This window comes from Anoplopoma fimbria, chromosome 4, assembly GCF_027596085.1.
Source record: "Anoplopoma fimbria isolate UVic2021 breed Golden Eagle Sablefish chromosome 4, Afim_UVic_2022, whole genome shotgun sequence".
Taxonomy (NCBI): Eukaryota; Metazoa; Chordata; class Actinopteri; order Perciformes; family Anoplopomatidae; genus Anoplopoma; species Anoplopoma fimbria.
The window spans coordinates 19,975,521-19,998,874 of NC_072452.1; the positions used below are offsets into that span (position 1 = coordinate 19,975,521).

The window sequence follows — 23,354 nt, forward strand, 5'->3', positions numbered from 1 at the left end:
CGGTCTGACCGCTCGGATTAAAGAGCATTCAGACTGCTGGGTTGGGTTACGGGTTTTTAAATGAACACATTATGTTAAAGGTTTAATCGGATTACGGCAGAAAGTCTGATTAGGGTGCTTTAAAGAGGTCAGACACAATGTTTGAAGATTTACAATAGCAACAAACTAGTGCAATTAACATTTTACTTGTCTTGAATTCTGAGATGGAGATGTAAATGTACGACCAGATCATTTAGCAGCTGAAAATACACCTGATATGTTACAGTTTAGTTTGGTTGATATGTGTAACAGGAGTCCGATTATTTGTAATGGGAGTGAAGTATTTTCACACGACTAATTATCAATAATTACTGTATATGTAAGCATGGGCATCGAGGAATACTTTGGTCTGCAGCTATTATCCTTCCCTGGGAAACATGGTAGAAGCATTTAACTACATGCAAATTTTTCCCATGGGATGTATGTAAGTGACCAGGAATCCCAGAACCAGGCATGATGTGTGTGTGTGTGTGTGTGTGTGTGTGTGTGTGTGTGTGTGTGTGTGTGTACGTGTGTGTGTGTGTGTGTGTGTGTGTGTGAGAGAGAGAGAGAGAGAGAGAGAAAGAGAGAGAGATATAGAGGTCTGGTAACAGTAATACCTACAGATAAGGGTTAAAGCTATTCTGTGTGACCAAGTAGGCTTTTGTTCATCCCTTGATATAATATGCAACAATGTGTGTGTGTGTGTGTGTGTGTGTGTGTGTGTGTGTGTGTGTGTGTGTGTGTGTGTGTGTGTGTGTGTGTGTGTGTGTGTGTGTGTGTGTGTGAAGGAGAGTGTGTGTATGTACTTTCTCAGACTATCTTCCCTTTCCCAAGCCATCTCCTCCCCATTTCTTTAAGAGATTTAGAGCGGGGAAATGTCACAGCAGTTTATCACCGACCACATGAAACAAGCTGCTCGCCCACCACACGCAAACACACACACTCTCTCTCTCACACACACACACACACACACACACACACACACACACACACACACACACACAGTCTCTTTCCCTTGGTCCTTCTCACCCTGGTTTAAGTGCACAGGAGGTACACAAATAAAAGGTCTCTCTTTCTCTAGTTTGCTCAAACACACACACACACACACACACACACACACACACACACACACACACATATGAAACCTGAACATTTCCCAAATCCATCATAGTCCTCATAAGTATGGTTATAGTTAAACAAATGCACTAACAAATGCAAACACACACACAAGCATAAACTTATTTCCACTCCTCGTCGTAGTTTGTGCTCCGAGGGTATTTTTATCTACCGGTCTGGTTAAAACAGAGTGAGGAGGGAAGCTGCATGCAGCAAACAGTGATTATAGTTATTATAGACCTTACACACACACACACACACACACACACACACACACACACACACACACACACACACACACACACACACACACACACACACACAAAGACACACACACAGATGCACGGACACACATTTGGGCCACTTGAGGCAGAAGAGTGAGAGAGCCCTTGAAGGCAATTAGGACAGCTGAGAGGAGACAAGGAGTCACACACTCCTTTGGGGGTGCAGCTGTTTAGATATGACGAGTTAGATCATCAGCAATGACTTTAGCATGTCACTGGAGGGTTTTCAAGAGCATCAAGTATGACAACAGAATGATGAAGATTCATCATTTAGAAATAAATGTCCATTTGAGATGTTTACTGACAGCTACATGTCAAGTCTGTCGTCAATAAATTGCCTTTGGAAGTAAGTTTGCCTGTTGTTGGTGCGACTCAGCTGTTTTATGTTCTTTTTTGAGGTCCCAAAGGCAAAAACATTTCTGAACAGATATTATATCACAATGGTTGGAATCACCAGTTATGACAGATCAAGTTAGTTCAGCTCTTTGTGGCCAGTATGCACAGAAGAAACAATTACTGTACAGTAGATCACAAACCTTTCAATGTACATTGTTGAAATATAAGGTTTTGATTTATTTATTTTCATTTTCCTGTAGTTTAATAGCATGTGCACAACTTTTTACAAATCCCCCGTGTGCATCTTTACAGAATCAGAAAGTCTGTTACTGATTTCTCATTTTAAAGGCCTTCTGGTATCTGTGGATGACCCAGTGCTGCACAACTCAAAAAAATTCAGCATTCCCAAACTATTGTTCAGAGACATGGGAGTCAATTCTGAGTTATCTTTTCCTTCACAGTTTCATATAAAACATGACTCACAGTTTCTGGCAAACAATTCAGACACTGCTACATTTGTTTCAGCCGTTCATTCCCTGCATACCATCATATCTGCACCAGTTTAACATTTCGTTGCTGGTTTTGACAAATGGGAGTCTTGCTGCTTGGCGTGTCAGCTCATAATTGCTTTATTATTTAACCTCATAAACATGCAGTAATTAGGAAATTCAACTCCTTGGATAAGACACACGTGCATTCTCTGCTGCTCTGCAAATCCCTAATTAGGACGGGAAACTTTATTTTATAGAGACTTGTTTCCCCTATAGCCATATACAGGCCTATTAGGTAAATATAGCACTTGCCTAATTGCTCCAGCATGGCAGTTTTTTTTTTGTTGTTAATGGGATTCCTTGTAAAGAAACAAATACAGAGTCAAAATGAGGAAAAAGAAAGAGTTTATAATAGACCTGCTGGTACCTTGTACAATAAACATGAAATCCTCATATCGTTTGATTGCATCTCATATAAGAATTTTTGGATACGCCAATTGTGTTGAGGGGTGATCATGTTGACACAACTTAAGCCATTTGACTGAGGGGGGGGGAAGATCACCTACATGGTTAAAAGAGACCAACACTGGCTGTTGGAGATGGGATGTAGTAAGTTTCACGCTTTGTAAGCCAAAACATCTACTTGGAAGTGGATGTTTTTTACGGGAAGATGTCAATGTCACGCCATGGGAAGAAAACTAAAACATCTGCTTCAAGCTATTTGAAGCTATCAAACATTTTTGCAAAAGCATGTTCTTTCAGTGTTACAGTTATTTAATCAAATACTAATTACATTCCTTCAATCCTACAGTAGCCCTACACTCGCAGTTGTTTTCTGAAGCACCTCGTGTTCGTTAAAAGTGAGCTCATGTGAGAACGAATCATAAAAAGAGATTTGTTCTTAAGTGGCAAGTTCGAGTGATTTCAGAGAATTCGTCACATTCCCAGCTTTCCTTGTTCTTAGAATTTTCTTTGACTTTGAAACTCTCATATGAGCAAACAAGAAAAGATCAAAGAGAAGTTGAACTTTTTGCATGAGGCCTGTAATCTTTGGAAACGAACCCGAGTAACAAATAAACACGACGGACCCAAAAGAGGGACCAAAACATTCGATGTAATTTGAACAACCTGGCTCAGCAACAGTCAGTTCAGCAGCAGTGAATGGTTTATCAACACAAAATGTTGACAGAAACAAAGAAAGAAACAGACTTACAGAATCCTGAGGTTCTTGAGGCCAGAGAAGTCCACTTTGGTGACTCTGGTGATGTTGTTTCTGTTCAAATCCCTACAGAGAGAAAACACAAAGGTTACAAATCTGATTTATCAAATCTGATCATTAATAAATATTGAGTTTAATAAACTGAATTAACGTAATATAACACAGTATTATCTGCAAAGCATATGACTTCATTATAAAAATGCTTAAAAGCAAGTGAACATCAGTGAGGAACGACATGTGTGTCAGCTGTTTGTGAGTCTCTGTGTGTGTTCTCTCACTCAGTCAAATTAGTGAATGTGTTACCAGGACGGAGCGTGAGAACGGCCCACAGCATATGAGGCCACACACACACACACACACACTCACGCACACACACACAAACATACAAACACAAACAAACGGAAACCAAAACACACAAACACTCCTACCGTACAAGCACCAGGAAAATTCTGCGCACACGCTCACACTTCTCCACACACACTTAGCGCTCCTGCCGCTCTGACTTATTGAGAACATTTTCCAGCAAAAAAAAAAAAAAAAAAAGTGTGGGATGAAATTATTTTCTCTTTCCATCATCAGAGTTTAAAAGCTTATCGTGTTTCCTGGCTGTCATTCAATCTGTTTTAACTACGGGTGGACAATGTATGCACACTGCAATGTGAACTGACTGCCTGAGTGTGTGTGTGTGTGTGTGGGTGTGTGGGTGTGGTGTGTGTGTGTGTGTGTGTGTGTGTGTGTGTGTGTGTGTGTGTGTGTGTGTGTGTGTGTGTGTGTGTAGACTGGTTCCCTTTATACCGGTATGCTGTTTATTGAAACGCTGTCGTACTGGAGGAATTAGGGCAAGGGGAAAAAAACACACACACACAACGGAGGGCAGACAAACAACACACACAATTTTCTCTCCTATTTCACATACACACGACTCCGTCTCCGTGTAAGCTTTCGCTTGACGCACACACTCACACATACACATAAACAGTCTGGTTATGCCAAGGACTGGCCTGCGTGTGTGTTTTTCATAATACACCTAAACATTTATAAATCTGATTTAAGACCATATTAGGTTTCAAAAGGCTTCTCCGAGCTGCCATGGCAAGGACCGCTAACAAGAGCCATACTCCGGCCCGAGACAGGGAGGGCTGCTGTGGGTCGAAGGACGCACTTTCAGAAGCTTAAAACGGGGTCCAACAGGGGTCCTTGAAAGGGCTCCGGGGCATCTCATCTGATGCTATGGATGGAGGTCACATGAGATTACTGCTGATCAAAGATCCCCAGCCACATAATAAGCAACTACAGATAAGTTCTCAGAATGAGGTCCAAGTCAAGAAGGGTTTCTATTAGAGGATTCTTGATATGAGAAAAAGAAGAGAAGTTTTCAGCCAAAACTGCAGAGCAAAAAATTGACAGATAGACAGACAGAAGTTATTGACCAGCTGGTGAGCATAGTGGAGACAGATATTTCCCTCATGAGTTGTTGGAGACCAAAAGAGCTGAAAGGACATTAAATAGACATATTTTTGCCAGGGGGCCAAAGGAATGCTAGCGTTGCCCCGTGTATGCTAACTGGCTGCATCCATTCTCATTCTGCTATAGGGGGGGGAAAAAACGCTCTTGCTTATTTGAATTTAAACTGAAATAGTTAGTTGAAATTGAGGAAGGGGAGGAGAATGTGAAAGAGAAATATTGAGCCAATGGCAGGCTTATACGAACAGCCTACATCGGGTGAGTCAGACTACCTGTCATGTAACTAATACAAGCATAAAGTGCAAAACAATCAATTAAAAATAGTTTTGCAATGGGTCATAAACCGACAAATTCCCGAAACGCTGTTATTATAATGTTGCATTCCTTGTAATCACAGAGAAACCCACATCATCAAGTGATCCAAGCGGGTGGAAGAAAACATTTTTGTTTAAAAACAGAGAGGAAATTCATGATGATTCTGAGCCTCATCCATCTTGCCAGTGCTCTCTAGACACCAGATAAGTTTCTGACAGCGAGCCACTTCCCCGTCATCCAGACTTTCATGCTGCTGGATTTTGTCACAGGCTTTCAGTGTGTGTGTGTGTGTGTGTGTGTGTGTGTGTGTGTGTGTGTGTGTGTGTGTGTGTGTGTGTGTGTGTGTAATTGCCAGTTCCTTCTAAAGCGAAGCAGCTTGATAAGCCCTCTTGGACGTGGTGAGCAATTCAATACGGTATTGATTTGTCATTTTCAACTTGAGGAAAGAGCTGCTTCCGTGATGAAAGAAACTGTTTTTTTTATTTTTTTGTTGACTTGTAATTTCAAGTATCCACTCTCTTCTGAGTGAAAGTTTCTGTTCCACATCTCTCCACCTCCATCCATCTCCTCCTCCCTGTCTTACCCCTCTGCTATCTGTCTGTCTTCATCTTTTCACTGTATTTCAGTTTTTCTCTTTTTTTCTCTTCCTACTTCCCTTCATCTTTCTTCCATCTGTCCTTTCTCTGGTCGCCGCTCTTTAATGTCAATCTGTCAGTCCTTCACAGTCGGCTTTACCCCCATGATCCCAGCCTTACCCTCCACTTTTTCTTTTTTCTCTCTAATCTCCCCCATTTACAGTGTCTCCCCCTCTTTCAATCTCTCATGTCTTATCTTTCACAGTTGACTAAACACTTTTTCCTTCGCCTCCCTCCATTTTCTGCCTCCCCCTTTAATCTCTCTTCTTTTATCTCAATCTCTCACTCTTTTGCAGTTGGCTACATTTTCCCACTCTTCAGGGTTTCTTTTTGTCTGCCTTTTCCCCCCTAATCTCTCCATCCTTATCTCCATCTTTCTCCTGGTCACAGTGGAAACTTGTGCTCTCACCAGGGAAACCACTCTTGACTCAAACAAACAGTGAGGATACAGAGCCAGGTGGAGCGCCATCACCCCATCTAACGTCAGCACCTCACAAGTGAGAGAGCCGAGGTCATCGCCGGAGCAAAACGAGATGTGGTGTGAAAATTAAATGATAACATTGTCAAACAAAGACAAAGACAAAGTCTCAGTACTCAGTATTCAGAAACAAAAAGGCGACAAGTATGACGTCTAGACATTATTTGAATGGTGAACAGCCAGTAACATCACTTTGATAATAAAATAAACACTATTTCAGAATTTGCCCTCTCAGCCATCTCGAATGGCTAGAACAAATAATATGGTAAATCCTACTTACTAAAAGTTCTGTTTACCAATGTTATTAAAGTACATCCAAAACTGTATGAATTATGTTCATTCTTGGTCCAATATCCAGCGAAGGACTTAATGGCCTGACAGATATATAAGGTAAAACCACAGAAATGGACCAAGTTGAATTTGCCTATTTATATACATATTAATGTTTTTTTATTATTATTATTTATATAACACTTGTTGTTGCTATTGTGCCCATGTAAAAGGTTGTGGATCAATATTAGTGGGCAACTTACTGGCTATGTAAAATGATTACACAGTGGGTGGGCTGTCATAAATATTTGTCATAAATGAATATACATAAACAACCACAATAAAGCAAAGACGCCTAAATGAAGAGTGAGCAGCTACCAACAATCTTTACAGTATAACGTTGTTTCAGTCAGATTAATTTACATCAAATAACTGATCATTTATAGGAAATGCCTACACGGTTAATTTGGCTCACAAAGAATCAACAGAGCAGCGAGAATTCTGATGAGAGAACTAATCCCCCCTAATTAGCACATACTCGAACATTTAATCTTAATTAAATAAAAAATATCAAAATCTCAAGTGGCTGGAGTGGGTGGTGGAGGTAAAAAAGAGTGAGCAGATAAGTACTGAGAAACGTCAGGTTATCACGGCTGAGCTTAACACCTGCTAGAATATGTTTGATATTACTAATCAGCTGGTAGCCGATGATTGCGACGCATAAATCAAGCACCTGACGCCAATCAGCAGTAATGAAGGAGCAGCTTCAATGCTCTGCCTGAACTCCCGCAATGCTCCATCATAAGCCTTAATGTAGAAGTTACTACGTCCACTCTCGCTTCCTTGGCAGCTGCCAAAGTGTTGTGCATTAAGTTATGAACTTCCATACAGTAAGATCTTTGTTTCACGCAGAAATTATGGAGAATTCAGGAAAGAATGTTTAAAAGAGACCTGAAAAAAAGCGGGCAGCCATTATAGTTAAAAACGATTTAATTCAGCTGTAGAGTTCATTTTTGCTGCCAACCTAAAAAGATTAATAAAAACTCCTCTGGTGCCAATAAAAATGGCACCAGAGGATCTGAATGACTTCAAACTAGCGAGGCGGCCATTTTTATGCACCTGGTCTGCTGAAGTGTGGGTGTCCGACCCGCCCAGCAGTAAAGCTTAGCTTAGCTTTAAATTTAACTGACCAGCTGGCAGTCAGACAGCTAACCAGAGGCTCTAAGCACAAAAGCTCTCACCGCTGTTTGTTTCCATTACACGGCAGAGGTAAGGCGCACGTGTGTGTGTGTATGTGTGTGTGTGTGTGTGTGTGTGTGTGTGTGTGTGTGTGTGTGTGTGTGTGTGTGTGTGTGTGTGTGTGTGTGTGTGTGTGTGTGTGTATGTGTGCGACAACGGGATAAGACAAGAATGCAAACAGCAGGTGCTCAGTGAATTAATGTACCATACAGCACAGGCACAAAAGGCAGCTCCCCACCACATATCACCACAGACCAGTGAAACCAGTGAACCTTGCAGTCTGGCTGCTTTGGGCCAGGTTACTGGTTACACACACACACACACACACACACACACACACACACACACGTTTGGTGTGTGGGAGCCTGATTCACTTACAGCACAGCTTTATTGGTGGCAGCTCTATCACAGAGACTGAGAAGAAACTGAGAAATAACTATTAGAAAGGAAACTTAAACAAATGACAGATCAAGAGCTCTATGGAATGAAAAGTTGGACTGGCCTCTTTGGTAAATCATGAAATATTAAGAGAAGACATGATTTAAAATGTTTAAAATGTTGGGCCAGTTGTGTGTTTCCTATCTCAATCCGTCCTGTTTTGTTTTCTCGACCTTTGCCCTCTTTTTCTCTATCTGGGTCTACAGTGAGGAATAACGATTAACTGCTGCTAACAGTTTCCTCCCTCTGTTCTGTCTCTGTCTAACGGTCTCTGACACTGTGACATTTCCTTGTTTCCACTTTGTCTCTCACTCTATCAGGCACTGCGTCCTTTATCTCTCCATCACTCCATCCTTTCCCTTTCATCCTTTGTTGGTCTGCGTCCAATGGTTCATTTACGAATGCGCTGGCTTCCTGTCCTAATCTCCTGTTATTTTCCGCAAAGCTCTCGAACAGCTTCACTTTCTCATTCCTCCTTTCTTGTTCTCCATCCTTCTTTCTCTCGCTTAGATAGGTATGCTCAATTTCGCTCTCAAAATCGCACAGTTAGGCAAGGAATCCTAATTGCCCTCTTCCTTTTCCTCTGAGCACCACGCTCCACAGTGCGTCGGTCAACAGAAAAAGAGGGCAGGCGTCAAGCTGCTTCAAAATTACCCGTCATTGCTACTTCAATCCATCTACTTCAAATGCTCCGATATGACATTTAACAGCAGCTGCTCAGACTTTTTTTGATCTAATCATTAATTGTGACCTCACTTGATATGAAGCTTAACTTAAGGGGAAGGAAGCTTAGAAGCCAAACTAGTCAGAGCATTACAACATCTCATTTGAAGCAAAGAAAAACGATAATGGTTGAAAGGAAATCAAATTAAACAAATTGTTCTGCTCTCACTGTGCATGTAGGTGCAAATCAAACAAGCTTATCATACTTCCAATAAATGTTAAAGAGAAGGCATTAGCCTTTGTAGTTTTTAGTGGAAGCAATTATGAAATTGGGCAACAAAGTTAATGATTGTGACTACAGAAATGATGAGATACCATTTAACAGCTAGACCAAATGTGTTGTATCAACTCTGTGCCAGGAAGACAAAAAGAGAAAGATAATCAGTTTAAGATCAACACAGTAACACATTGTGTGAAATATGAAACACAGTTAGCCCCACTGTAAGAAACAGTTGTTCAGAATGTTGTATTAGCAACACATTAGCTTCAGACATCTAACGTAATGACTAGCTTGGTTATCGGTAAATTGATAAATCTAGCAAATCACAAAACATCTATAATAAAATGATCGAACAGAGGCATTTGGAGAGCAGATAAAAGATTCAATATTTCCTCGATTACATGAGAATGAGAAATTGAAACACGAAACAACGTTAAACTGCTACGGAACTCTATCAGCAGTGGTTGCTACTAGCAACAGAATCCTCAACAGACTCTTTTATCCTTTTTAACTTACCCGTCCGCTGTCATATTAGAGCTTTTAGAGATTGGTTTACAAACGCACCCAAAAAAATGTGATCTTTTCTAAATAAATATAGTTAACATTTTTTAAGTATCAGACTTATGAAGATCTCATGTTGACAAGAAGAAGCAGACTGGGTCAAGTAGAACAAGTTCTCTATTATAGTAAAAAAAAGAAATACCATGTTCAACATAAATTATGAAAGTATAAGCTGTGATCATGGAAAGCGTTCAAAAGAACGACATGTCCCTGTCTCTGTTTGGAAACCATGTATTGTCTACAAGAGCTTCCAAGAATCTACAAGTTTTGGAAAAATTGGGGGTTATGTGGAACGCTTGGTGGCCCGTGTGAGCGTTTACTGCTATTTTCAATCTCTGTCACAGTGATACCAATAGGAAGTGAACTCTCTCATATTACTGAACTGCTCTCTGGGATGCACGGCAGTCGTCACTCGGAGGTTTTGGGCATTCACATCATACATTCACACGCACTGCAAAAGGCATCTGAACAACCGATACACACACACTCACACAAGAGCTTCGTTTGGGGACACCATGTCCTTCTTAAAATCACAAATGGTGGGTTATTCAAAGGCTCACATCAATATTATAAAGGCTCAGTATACATAAATTTGAACTTTTCAGACCGAACATGAATAAATGTTACTTTCTCAAATGTATCTGTGGCACGGCCTTTAAAACCAAACGCACAGTTTTTACGCCAACCATCTGTTGTGTAGTTCTACACACAAGAACAATTATTTTATTAAACTCAACCTTGCCAGTAATTTAATTATTTTGAATTTAAAGCAACCAAATCACTCGAGTCTGGCTTCCTACCACTTGCATAAAAAAGTAGTATGTTCACAGACTGACATCAAAATCCTCCACAGTAGAACTTACGCAGCAAAAAACAAGTATTTGCAAAACACCACTGAGTGAAATCAGCTTTGAAGACAAAGGTTTGCCTGGTGTGATGCGTTTACAGCCACACACAGCCAAGACACTGACCCCACTGTTGGAGATTGTTTCTCGTGTAGGCTATGCAAGCTTCTCGGAAACATTCTGACATTTGACATTTAACATTTTATCTGGCCGATGTTCCTCACCACATATTTGTCACAATGGGTAAAAACAAAAAATTCTGTTTGTACACAAATAAGCTACTTTGCTTTTTCTTGACATTTGCAAGGTCTAGAAATGAAACACAGAAACTAAACAAAACGTGGGAGAATTTCTTGCGGAGAAGAGCGAGGAAGGAGCAGCAGAGACACTGATGATTAAGGAGTTATTAGTCAGTAGAATACTTTCCCTACAGCAGACTGAAGGAGACTCAATTCGCTCCATAAAGGGGAATCCTGTGTGAATGATGCGCAGTACAGCTCCCTCCGTCTCATCTTCACTCCCCCATCACTCCCCCTCATAATCTTCTCCTGCTGATGTCTCTGTCTGTTAAATTACCTGTTGATGCAGTGATCTGACTGTATCACAATCTAGGGGGAGTATTGTGTCCCCCTTCTTTGTTTATCCTCACTCACAATTGGTTTGTCTCTCCCCTCCTGGTCTCTACGCCATGTCAACCTAACGAAACTCACAGTTTGGTGTCGCTGTTGACCGCGCAGGCTTGACCACATTAGGGAGTCGCCTGTAAAAGCATCCCTTTTCTTTTTGGAGTCACGAGCCAAGAGGTCTGTAAAACCGCGCTGTATTTGGTCAGCTCTTTTATATTGGGCTGCATTGCTTTTGTCTAGATTTACTACTGTTGTACTGTAAGTAAATGGGGTGGGGGGGTAATTTGGCTGCTGAGAGGCCATTTGACAAGAACAAGGACTGCTGCTTCCTCAGCAGAGGCCAAGTCGGGAAAAAAAAAAAAAAAAAAAAAAAAAAAAAAAGAGTATGAGAGAATAAGAGCGGTTAGGATGAAAACGAACGAGAGACTGAGAGAAAGTGAATGATGGAGAAAAGCTTGAGAGATGGAGAAACACACACATGCAAAGTGCAGTGACCAGCTTCTCTTCTACAGTTTCCAACTGTTACATAAACAGGTCTGTCACTTTGGGCTTGGATGAAGATTGGAGCAAAAAGGGAAAATTGTGGTGCAAGTTGCACTGCGCACAAATAAACACACACACACACACACACACACATATAGCGGAGGGGCTACACACAGAAACACACACCGAGCAAAAGAAAAAGTCCCTGCAGAAGGGATATGATGTGTTGCTTTGGTGACAGTGGCCTAACAAAACAGTGGCATAGCTTGTTAACATCAAATGACTCCAAGCGTACTGCACGCACTCACACTCTCTCTCACACACACACACACACACACACACACACACACACACACACACACACACACACACACACACACACACACACACAACACCAGACCGGCGTTACAGTATGACACACACTCTGAAGTTCTCCGGTCTGAGGACTTCTGTTTCAGCAGAAAGTCACAGAGGGTCATTCGTGACTCTGGGTTGTTTCTCTCTCTCTCTCTCTCTCTCTCTCTCTCTCTCTCTCTCTCTCTCTCTCTCTCTCTCTCTCTCTCGTTATACGTCAAAGTTTCCAACTACAACCAATTGCATGTTTAATCCGGTGAAAGCATGGGAGTGCACTGCGTGTATGCATGTGCCTTATGATGAGTGTGCACTGTGTGTTTGTGTGTGTGTGTGTGTGTGTGTGTGTGTGTGTGTGTGTGTGTGTGTGTGTGTGTGTGTGTGTGTGTGTGTGTGTGTGTGTGTGTGTGTGTGTGTGTGTGTGTGTGTGTGTGTGTGTGTGTGTGTGAGTCGCTGGCTGCACGCGTAAATTCTTCTTCTCCAATTCTGCTTCCATGCATGTGTATGTGTTTTAATTGGAATATAAATGTAACTTTTTCATGGTGGAATGCTCGTGTCTTTGTTTTTGTACCATCTTTGTGAGGAATCGTTTTAGGACATTGAGAATGACTATATTTTTTGGCTGGTGTTCAATACTTCAAAAGGTTGTTTGAGGGTTTAAAGACAATCATAGTTTCATACAACCTGAGTCTTATTTTAGTAGTCTCGGCCATCAAATCATCATTCTTATCTGTAATTATATCACATTACACTCCCCCCCAAAAAATATAGCTAAGACCACAAGCCGTCAGACGATCATAGAGATTTTGAACCAACCCCCAGGTTAGCAAAACTTACTTTGAAGAGAAAATGACGGCAAACTGTGAAATAATCACCCAAATTATTCGCTGTGAACATCCATCACAGTTAAGAGACCTTCTTTGTGGTCCGGCTTTGACGAACCATACTTTCAGTGCTTGTGCACACAGTTGTTTCTGAGCAAAAAGGGATTTAAGGTTTGCTCATTTCTACTTTATCCTACAAATAAAATGCTTTAGATAATGTTGTTAACTGTTGTTTACAACCTGTCAAGTCTTCTAACTTCTAATTTCTCGTGCTTCCTGTTAGCTATGTTTCCAGATCTCATGTAAATGTAACAAGTACAATTGACAAAAAATAAGACTCCAGTTGTAATGTGATGTACTAAACTTTTCCTTTGAGGGGTAAGTTTAGAATTAGGTTGGGTTGGGGTTTGGCATAATTGTGATGAAGGTTAGGGTAAGGGCCTAGGAATGCATTATGTCAGTGAGGGTCCTCGCAAGTGCAGTACAATTATGTGTACATTGATGCAAGTGTGCATTCATTTGTCTGCATATATTTCCCTGTACGTATGCCAGTGAGTGCGTGCACTTCCTTGCCTGTGTGTGTACATTGATTGTGTGTAAAGTACATGTGAATACAGTGTGTTAATGCTGCCAGCTTGCTCTTTTTTCCCAGAAGGGCAGTGCCCACTGTCGGTGCCAGCTTGCTGCCTCCTTGGCAGACGGAAAGTCATTATTTAGAAAGGTCAAGTGCCCGCATGCTGGAGAAATTTGGGGAGGAGAATATCACCCACTGACCTAGAACTGCAGACTAAATATTGGTTACCCTCACTTGTGCCATTTGGCATACCATAACTGAATCAAACATAGTTGGAAGGGCACAAAATGGTTACCACGAGATGCCCGCAGATGATAGGCGTGACATTAAGAGGCTGTTTGAGAACAGCAAGCTCATTGTGGCTTTTGCTTCTTAGTTTAGACTTGTCTGCTAGAGCAATAACCCTCGGCTGCTCCTCAGATGTATTACATCACCATCATAACCTAACAGTAAAGAACAGTCTTCACTGAACGATGGCTTTAATTCAAGTCACCAAAGCATGTGTGCTGACTTAAGCTGCCCTCAAAGTAGCGCACATATACAGAAATACTGCGCCAACGACATACATCAGTAATTAGCTCCCTGGTTTCCACAGAAGTTGGCAAAGAACCAACGCAGCTTGGTTAGCAGAGTTCAGGGCAATGCATCTTTGACTTATCAGAGTTTTTTTGTTGTTTGCCGTCGACTTCAGGCGAATGCTCGGGTCACAAATGAAAACTAAAGTGAACAGCACAACAATCCAGTGATCAGTGTTCTTGATCCAATCAAATTATTTAAAATTAAGGGGAAGAGAATTGCGTCTGCACAAATAAGCTGGTCTGCTACATGCACAGGTAAGAACCAAAGTAAAAAATCACCCAAATACACTCACACACAAAGATTCCAATCCCACCATGGAATGCCGTTTCATAGCTGAGGGTGTGGTGGTTACAGCGTCCACTGGCCAATCAACACCAAGCTTTGATAAGAGCCAGAAGCAGAGGCTGGAACGTGTGTGTGTCTCCACTCTACACCCAAAAACACATGCACACACACACAGTGGCAGGATCGTATTGTGCGCTCGGTGGTAGGTTGGCACGCTGAGGGGAAATGGGAGCTGTGAAAAAAACTCTACTGCAGAGATGCTGCTGAAAGTGTGTGTGTGAGTGAGTGTAGGAGCAGGAGGTGGAGGTCAGAGAGAAACCAGTGAGGAGAGGTAGGGAGGAGGCAAGGGAGAGGGAGATGGGGCAGAAGAGAAGATGGAGTGAGCCAAGGGTGGGAATAAGAAATGGAGAGGTTAACACAAAGGAGAACAAAGAAAGGTGGAGCGATGGGATGAGAGAGCGAGAGATGTCGGAAAAAAGAAACAAAGCTGATGTTAAGATGAAGAGTTGACGAGGGGAAATAAAAAAGAAAGACGTCTATCTTGTGCCAGACGAGGCTAAAGAAAGTAGAGAAGGTGTTGCTCGTAAAAAAAATTAAAAAAAACTTGCCAAAACTTCCTCAAAGTGCCGTTAGAGTGGGAAAAGAAAAATAGGCAGTTAAAATCTGAATTAGTTTGTGTTAAGTTGGCTCAGGCGGCTTGCCGCTTCCAGCAGTGAACTCACTCAACTGCAAACACACACACACCCACACACAGTTCGACGTACAGAAAATATAAGTGATCACACATATAACAACCCAAAAAAAATCCTGATTGCAGCTCAACCTATTGAAGGCACCTTTTTAGAGTTTACAGCCTTCAACTTCCCCTCGTTTCACTGCAGTTGGGGCAACAGTTTGGAATTTGCAACTCTAAAAATCAACACTCCAGGGTGTGTGTGTGTGTGTGTGTGTGTGTGTGTGTGTGTGTGTGTGTGTGTGTGTGTGTGTGTGTGTGTGTGTGTGTGTGTGTGTGTGTGTGTGTGTGTGTGTGTGTGTGTGTGCGGTCCCTGTTGGGCAGGTGTGAATTGGACCCCGGAGAGAAAAGCCGTCCCTGTTTTCCAATCCATTTTACCCGGCCTCGTTAAGCCTGTTAAGCCTCCCCCCAAAACCCTCCACCCAAATTAGATGCAAATGAGGTCTCAAGTGGCTTCCCAAGGAGGACATTACGGAATCGACTGGCCTGAGGTAATCTGCGAGGCTGCCTGTGAGTGCATGTGTGTGTGTGTGTGTTAAGTGAACAGTTGAGGCCACCACTGTTTTTTTTCTCATTAACCTTTCCAAATGCTCTGTTTACAATAGTGGAGAAAACGGGGGCTTTAAGAGAGATTCATTGTGTAGTTATGACAGGTGGACTCTGGCTCTGACTGTTGCTCTCACTCTTTCCTTCTGGAGGTGGTGGAAATGAACTGGATTCAGAGTAACTGTGTGTAATAAAGAGAGTAAGTGGGGACTAACGCTGCAGGTTGAAAAGGACCACAGTGGTGATTTTTTAACCATTTTCCAATTGGACTTTCTAGGCTGCCATGTGCCTTCAAAGTAAAAATCTGTGTTGAATACTTTTTCTTTTTTATACTGTACATCAGTATGAAGTTATTTCATCACGAACACCTTGGACTTGAGCTTGTGCCCGATTTCCCTCAATCTTTGTCGTGTTCTTCTTCTTCACCTAACAGTGAATTTCTACATTTGTTTTCAGAAACCTCCACAGAGTCTAGAGAGAGTATGTTATTCGGTACATGTGGCTTGAGCGAGAGCGATAAAGCGAGCAGTGCAGTAGTAGCTGAAAAAGATTTTCCACTCAAGATAAGGCGAAAGTCATGTCCCTTACTCAAACGCCACATGTCTTGTGGTCTTGTTGCAAAGTACTCTGGTTCGGGGAGACTGCTATTGGTGGAGAATACTGTATTTCCCACCCTCTCTATGGATTTCTCCTCATGTAACTGAACATTTCTGTAAACCAGTACTTCAACATGAGACACAACCAAACTACAACATGGGAAAAGAAATGTAAGTTGGATCACCATTAGAATTTTTAAATGTAAGGTAAAGTTTTACATTCAAAAGCTATAAACACGTCATTGTCGGCTCCTGTTTTCCAGTCACGATTGACATAAAAAAACAAAGTGGCATTTGCTTTGCATTTACAAGCAATCAAATAATGAGTTTATGTATGTTTAGAAACAATATGTAGTTTCAATGGCTCTCCCTTCCACTACAACATACAAATGCAAATAAGTGACGTTTTGAAAGTAAAGAATGTGAAACGGGATTAAAAACATTGATCGTGTCGACATTCAGTATTTCTAAACTACTGTAAAGTTAAGGAGATATTCAAGAATTGGGATGGAAATTAGCATTTTTTCCTCATAACGCAACAAATCTGGCACTTTTGTTACTCGAATCTGTTGTCCATGTGGACCGCATCCCATTTGTCAAAGCAAAATCCCCGCTCAGTGCAATAAACACTCATCTCTCCTTCCTGAAAAGTTTCCCATCTGTCGTAACCTTTAGAACTGGAATCTCATCCATTTTAATGTTTCCCATCTCAGACTCCCTAAAATATATCTGCACGGCGAGAGAAAGATGAAGGCGGGCAGAGAGGGAGAGAGAGAGAAAGAGGGAGGAAAAGAGCAACTCTTGGCCAAAGTCACAGCTGAAACACTGACCTGGATAAATCAGGGAAACATAAACACATAGTTTCTGGAGTAAAATGGGAGGGAAAGGGGGGGGGAGGGCCCTGCTACCCCAAATATTCCACCCCGGGGACCCCCTTATCCCACCTCCCCATCACAGCCCGCTCTAATTATTTATTTTCCTAGGGTGTAAATGTCTTCGGGGGATTGCTGTGTAAAAGCCAACAGGTCCTGGGAGGTCACAGCGGTCCTGTGGGAGGGGAGAGGTATGGGCCTCGTTGTTCACACTCACTCAAACCGCACGCAAGCAACACAATCGCACCGGCCAACACAAACACGCACACACAAACACGCAAACATATCTAAAACAAACACGTGCAAAAAGTGAGAAATGCACGGCCATATGCTAATCACATGTTCATATTCATTAGTACCCCCACAATCCACACGCACACACATCAACAAACACGACCCCCCACTTCCCTCTGCAGCCCTGCTGATTGTGTTTGTTGTCTCAGGGTTAGGTCTGTTGTCGATCCCCTGCGGGGCTTTTGGCTGCTCCGTTATCGTGCATAATCACTTCCATACCTTAACAACATAGGTGTGTGTGTTTGTGAATGCATGTGTGTGCATGTGTGTGTGTGTGTGTGTGTGTGTGTGTGTGTGTGTGTGTGTGTGTGTGCGGGGGTGTATACGTGTCAAGATCAGGCTAGAGGTGGCAGCAGCGGCTGTCAGGGGTCTGTCTCTGCCTTAGGAATGAATATCATTTGAGACTAACTGTCACCAGGTTTCGAAAAAAAAACACGCTGAAAGTAATTCTTCAAGAGAAAAATCCTTGTTGAGGATTTCACACAAATCACTGAGGATCCATTCAAACTTTAAGAACATGTGAAAAACTTTGGAAAGTCTCAAAGCGAGTGTGGAAGAACATAAAAAGATTTAAGGAGCTCGCTGCGTCTCCTCACCTTTCCTTTTGACCTGTTTGAAAACGTAATTACTTTACGCTCTAAAGCTGCTTCAGCACTGTTTTCTTAACTTCCTCCATTCACTGGGGTCACCGGTAAATTTTAGGGCAGTATCATGTACACCTTCTGTTATGTGTACAACCAAAGGGACTGCAGTATTGTATTCTTTCAGCCAGGAGGTACACTGTACTTGTAACTTATCCCAAAAAGCAACCCCTTGTTGGTAGCTTAATACTAGTAATAGAGGGGTATTTTCCTATTTATCCACTTTATCAGGCTAAAATGCCTCTAAAAGTTTGAAATGCCAACTCAATTCACTTTAAATCAACTTTTGTAGAAAAGTTTAACTCATTTTCTACTTTATGGCAAGGAAATGGTAAAAGTTACTCATCTGTATGAACTCGTATATAAGCTGATACAAGTGTAACCGTAACACAAGCTAAATAAAACCAGAAATGAATATTACTCTGGAAATAAAATTGATTGATATTGATGACTGACTGAAGGTCAGAGTTGAAATTCATTTCAGTTCAACATGGAACTTGGATGCAACGATACTACTTCTCCAAGAGGGAAATGGCACAAGATGTATTGATCCATGGATGACAAATAGAGCTTTAGAAACTCATGACGTTTCCACTTAGTAAACACAGCTAAAGTTATAAATGTCAAGTTTTAAGACCCCCTCTGATAGCTCGGTCCTGAGTCCTACAGGATGCTTACATGTGACACCATGTGCCACGGGGGCGCACTGGGATATGTAGGGAAGCTGCTGGATGACAGACAGACAATGAGATTTGCTTAAACTGTCATGTAAAGTCCACTTACAGGCGCTCTGCATTCCTCGGTATTCCTTTCGGCACGGTCTTCAAACCGAGACCCTGGCAGTCCACATGCGACCCGGAGCAGCTGCACTTGTGTGGGCATCCAGTCACCGGAGCGGCGCACAGCAGCAGCAGCAGCGCGCAAACCAGAGCCCAAACCCGGCAGAGAGGAGCCCGCGTCTCCCTCCCGATCCGAGGCATCATATCCACTGAAAGTACCTCCAAACCGAAGTTAATTGAAAAGTAAGGATCCCGGGGGGAAAAAAAAAGGTCAAGAGAGGTCGTTCGACTATGTGGTAGAATTTTTAGGTAAAAAAAAAAAAAAGAAGAAGAAGAAGAAGAAGTGATGGGAGCAGAAATCAATCTTTGTTGCAGAAGTTCACCAAAAGTTTCTCTCAAGAGACTCGATCAGTCAAGAGTGTCCCTTAAAACGCTCCCATGCCAGTGAAGAAGAAGAAGAAGGAAAAAAAAAAAGGTCAGAAAATGAGGATTGTGAATGTGACACTTGCAAAGAAAAAGTTTCCTTTTTTAAAACATCTCACAGCGCGTCACTCAACTCGACTCGATGCGTAAAAGTCTCTCCCCCCCTCTCCAAAAGAAAAAAGAGAAACTGCTGCCCATTCACAAACTCTCCCGACAAGAAGTTATCAGCCTGACTCCTAAACTTTTCCAAGGTGAAGAAATGTTCAGCTGGGGTGTAACCTCCTTTCCAGGGAACATCCCTCCGCTGCCAGGGAGTAAAGAAAAAAAAAAAAAAAGTGAGAGTTGTAGAGCCTAATCAGTGAACAAAAAGAGGAGAAGAAGTTGAGAGAGCAGAGCGCAGCACAGACTGGTAGCTCTACGCCTGGAGGTTGTGAGAATGACAGAGGTACACTGAGTTGTACTTAGGTTTCCCCCAAAATCCTCTCTCTCTCTCTCTCCCTCCCTCTCTCCCTCTCTCTCTAGGTTGATGTCACCAGAACAGAGAGTGAGAGAGCTCTACAAACTTGTCCTTATCTTTCCCAGCAGAAACACTTTTGTTGTATAAAAACTCAGATACTTTCCCATAAATGTGAATAAAACTCCAAATTCTCATTTCCCAGCAACTCATCCCTTTTTTTTTTTTTTTTATCATGGCCCATATATCATCTTAACGATTGACTTTGTGATCATATAGTTGGTTTAGAGCCATGTCTTTTATGAGCCATCTCACCAACTCCAGTGCTTCATCCTCTGGGAGCCTCTATGTGTCAGCTTCATTGATTGCATGCATGGCTGATAGATCAATCAGAGCTTGAGGGAGATGTCGTTAAACTTAATTGATCTTCTATTGTGTTGAAAATTACAACAATGACTTTAAACAACATCAAAACTTGGATTTAATTAATTGAATGTGTGGAATTGAGGTAGTAAAGATATAAAGTGATGATGAGATTACATTGACTATTCCCAAAACAAGAAATATTTGGAATTGAGCACTATAAAGTTCACTTCACTGATTTCCACACACACAGTGAGATGAGACTTGTTCAGTGCGGGTCGACTCTCTAAAGAGTGGGTGCCCCTCTGCTGCCCTCTACTGGTAGAAGGGGAACATTTCATAAACTAATTAGTGGACAAGTGGTCTTCAGTTTGCAGTTACAGCAAATACAATATTTTCACTTCTCATTAAATCAGTGTCCTCCAAATGACTTCAATTCATTGGGGGATTTTACTGCAAATGTCAAAACATTTTGAAAAGATGTTTCCTCAGCAGTGTTTCGGGTCTTTAATGAACAGTGGAAAGTGCATAAATATTGTAATGCCTGGAATCAAACTGAGTAATTTAGTGTCTCATTCTGGGACTTGAGCTAATTAAAACATCAGTTTTTCTGTCAGTTTAAACTCCACCACATACCATACTTTATGGCCAGTTTTATATTTCATCAAGTCTGAAGTAGATCCTCTTGAAAACAAATTCATTGTAATGTTTTAGATAAATTCTCCAAAGCTTTAAGAAAAAAACTATTTCTTTATGCCTGCTGAGCAAGTTCAATTGTTCAGGTGCAGCATGATTCATGGTCATTTAATTATGTTATATTCATACCTGAGAGTTGCCGGTCTTCTGGTGTAGATGTCTGTGCAGACGGTTCAGTTTTTGTTGTTCAGTGGACATAGGTGGTAGCTGCTGAGGAGAGAAAAACATCACTTATCAGTTATCGAAGCATCTGGTTGGTGCTTTATTTTATTATTTTTCAATTAAACAAGGGATCATCTTAGTGCAAATTTTGAGAGACTGAACCATCCGTTTTAAAGTCGGTGTTTGTTTGTGAAACACACAGACAACAGTACACAGGGTGACCCATAAGTGTGCTTGTGTGTCATATATATAGAAACAACTTCAGAGAGAAGGTTGAGCTTTTTCTTTATTCCCTGTCTCCTGTCCTCTTTTTGGATATGCTTTCCATCCTCCAATTTTCATCTCATTTCCTTTTTCTTTTTTTTTTGGCTCTTTGAAGATTTAGCCCACCCAGTCCCCTTTACTGTTCAAGGGACAGAGGAAAAGCTGCTTTGAAACTATTCGTTTTTCTGTCAGATCGATGGCTGCAGCGGAGCAGCTCAGGTCTTTTTCACAATCCAATAACTCCAGATCCTCCTGAGGGATCCCTCTGAGCCCCCCACTATACTGGGAAATGAAATCCCTGCAGAGTTTCCTGGGTCTGCCCCGAGGTTTCCTCCCTGCCGGCCATGCCCGGGGAGGCACAGGAGCAGGCAGCCTGTCAAAGAGAGTCAGCCTGGCCTCTGAGTGGAGAAAACCCATTTCAGCCGTCTGCACTTGGATGATGATTTTATCACCACCAACAGCTCACACAGCAGTAAGACAGTACCCAGAGAAACACATCCCAAATAGCATTAGTGGGAATAGCCAGATAGTGCTAAGTGGCGACCACAATGTAGGCTACGGTGCATTCAAAATCTGTCTGTTTTCGAGGCATATTTAGGCTAACAAAACCCAGCCAAACACATCACTTCTTGTTAAGAACAAACTGGATTTGGCAAACCTAAGGATACAAGCCTGTATGTAAAGATGTGACACAGGCACCAACAAAAGCTGCGAACAAGAGATTTAGCGAAGCAACAATTCAAACTTGAACTTCTAAACTCTGTAGGTCATTTAATATCAATATATCTGTATCATACCCTTTCTCTATCTCTCTCTTTCCCTATCTATATATTTAAACATTTAAACATATCCATTTAAATATCACTGACACAATAAAAAGACAATGTTATCACCTGTTGAACGTTGTTGAAAGAGTAGCTGTATGCATCCAACAATAGCCTTGGCATTATAAAAGACATGCACCGCATGCTTAGATAAGGGTGTTATATAAAATAATTGAGTACTATTATAGTTGTGTGTTGGAACTTTAAAGCCTCGGTGTTTGTGTTCATCATGCTACCGCTAGCTGCTAACTGTATTTTAAACAACTATTTTTGACTAGCTGTTAGCTTGACGTTAGCTAGCTTACAACTGGCTGGCTTGCCTGTGAAAAGCTAACAAGGCCTAAGTTACAAGTCTTTAAAAATGTAATTAGCAGAGAGGTGGACAAGACATTGTAAATTCTATTTAAAAGTTGTTTAATTTGGACAATGCAAAGGTTTTTAAATGTAGTAATGACAAATACAGTTACACCTATGGCAACATGGTTGTTAGTGAATCCTACTTATGTGTCCCTGCAAGCTACTATTCATCTATGGGTCTGTTATGAAAAAGAGAGTTGATAACAATGATGCAATGGGTTCATGACACATACAGTGAGGCGCCATTTGATTCAAAGGTCATGAGGCCTGTGAGTCAACCAAACAGCCTTCAACTCCGGATTGAAATGTTGAAATAAACATAAAATGTGCTTAAGCAGAGGATCATTTCAAGAACAGGAGAGTATATCCAAATCTATACTCGAGAAAGAATTGTGTTTTTTGTGCAAACAGCTGGTGTTGCTTTGTCTCCATATGCCACTAAATGAATAAAGAAGAGATATAGCATACATATTGTATATAAGATGTAAAGATACCGAAGGAAGGAAACAGTAAAACAAAGAAAAGGAAGACATTGTGGAGGAGACAGCAGACCCAGAGCCACACACATAAGTCAGACTGTTATGATTTTCAGCACTCTGAAAACAATGTGGTAACAATTTCATTGTGTTGCCCTTGTCCCTCTTCTTATGCTAGTGGTTCAATGTTTTTCTACTGGCTCACAAGGGTGATTATATATCTGCATTTTCATCAATCATCAGGTAATTTAACCAGAAAATCAAAATGTCCTAGAAACATGTGTGTGCATAAGTAATTCTCTTTGTCTGACACATATGGATGCATTAAGAAGGATACCTCCGCTGGCCGAGGCGGCCCACTTCCTGTTCACTCCTGTTTAATATGACTTTCCGAATTTTATTTAACCTTATGGATTAATTTCTGACATTACAAAGATTCATTTTGTTTTTGCCGCTCACAAAAATGTACTAAAAGTTTTTCCACTGCTCCTCTTCTT

The 23,354-nt window shown here is 41.5% G+C and overlaps 1 protein-coding gene across 1 annotated transcript in view; it reads right to left on the reverse strand.

The window, feature by feature from the left end:
• The window catches only part of slit3 (slit homolog 3 (Drosophila)), a 238,724-nt gene extending 219,682 nt beyond the window's left edge, over positions 1-19,042 (reverse strand). The window contains exons 1-2 of the mRNA XM_054597169.1: positions 18,843-19,042; positions 3,462-3,533 (exon numbers count right to left, since the gene is read on the reverse strand). Of these exons, the coding sequence (XP_054453144.1) occupies positions 3,462-3,533; positions 18,843-19,042 (272 nt within the window). The remainder of the gene's footprint in view (positions 1-3,461; positions 3,534-18,842) is intronic.
• Between the last annotated feature and the right edge of the window lie 4,312 nt (positions 19,043-23,354).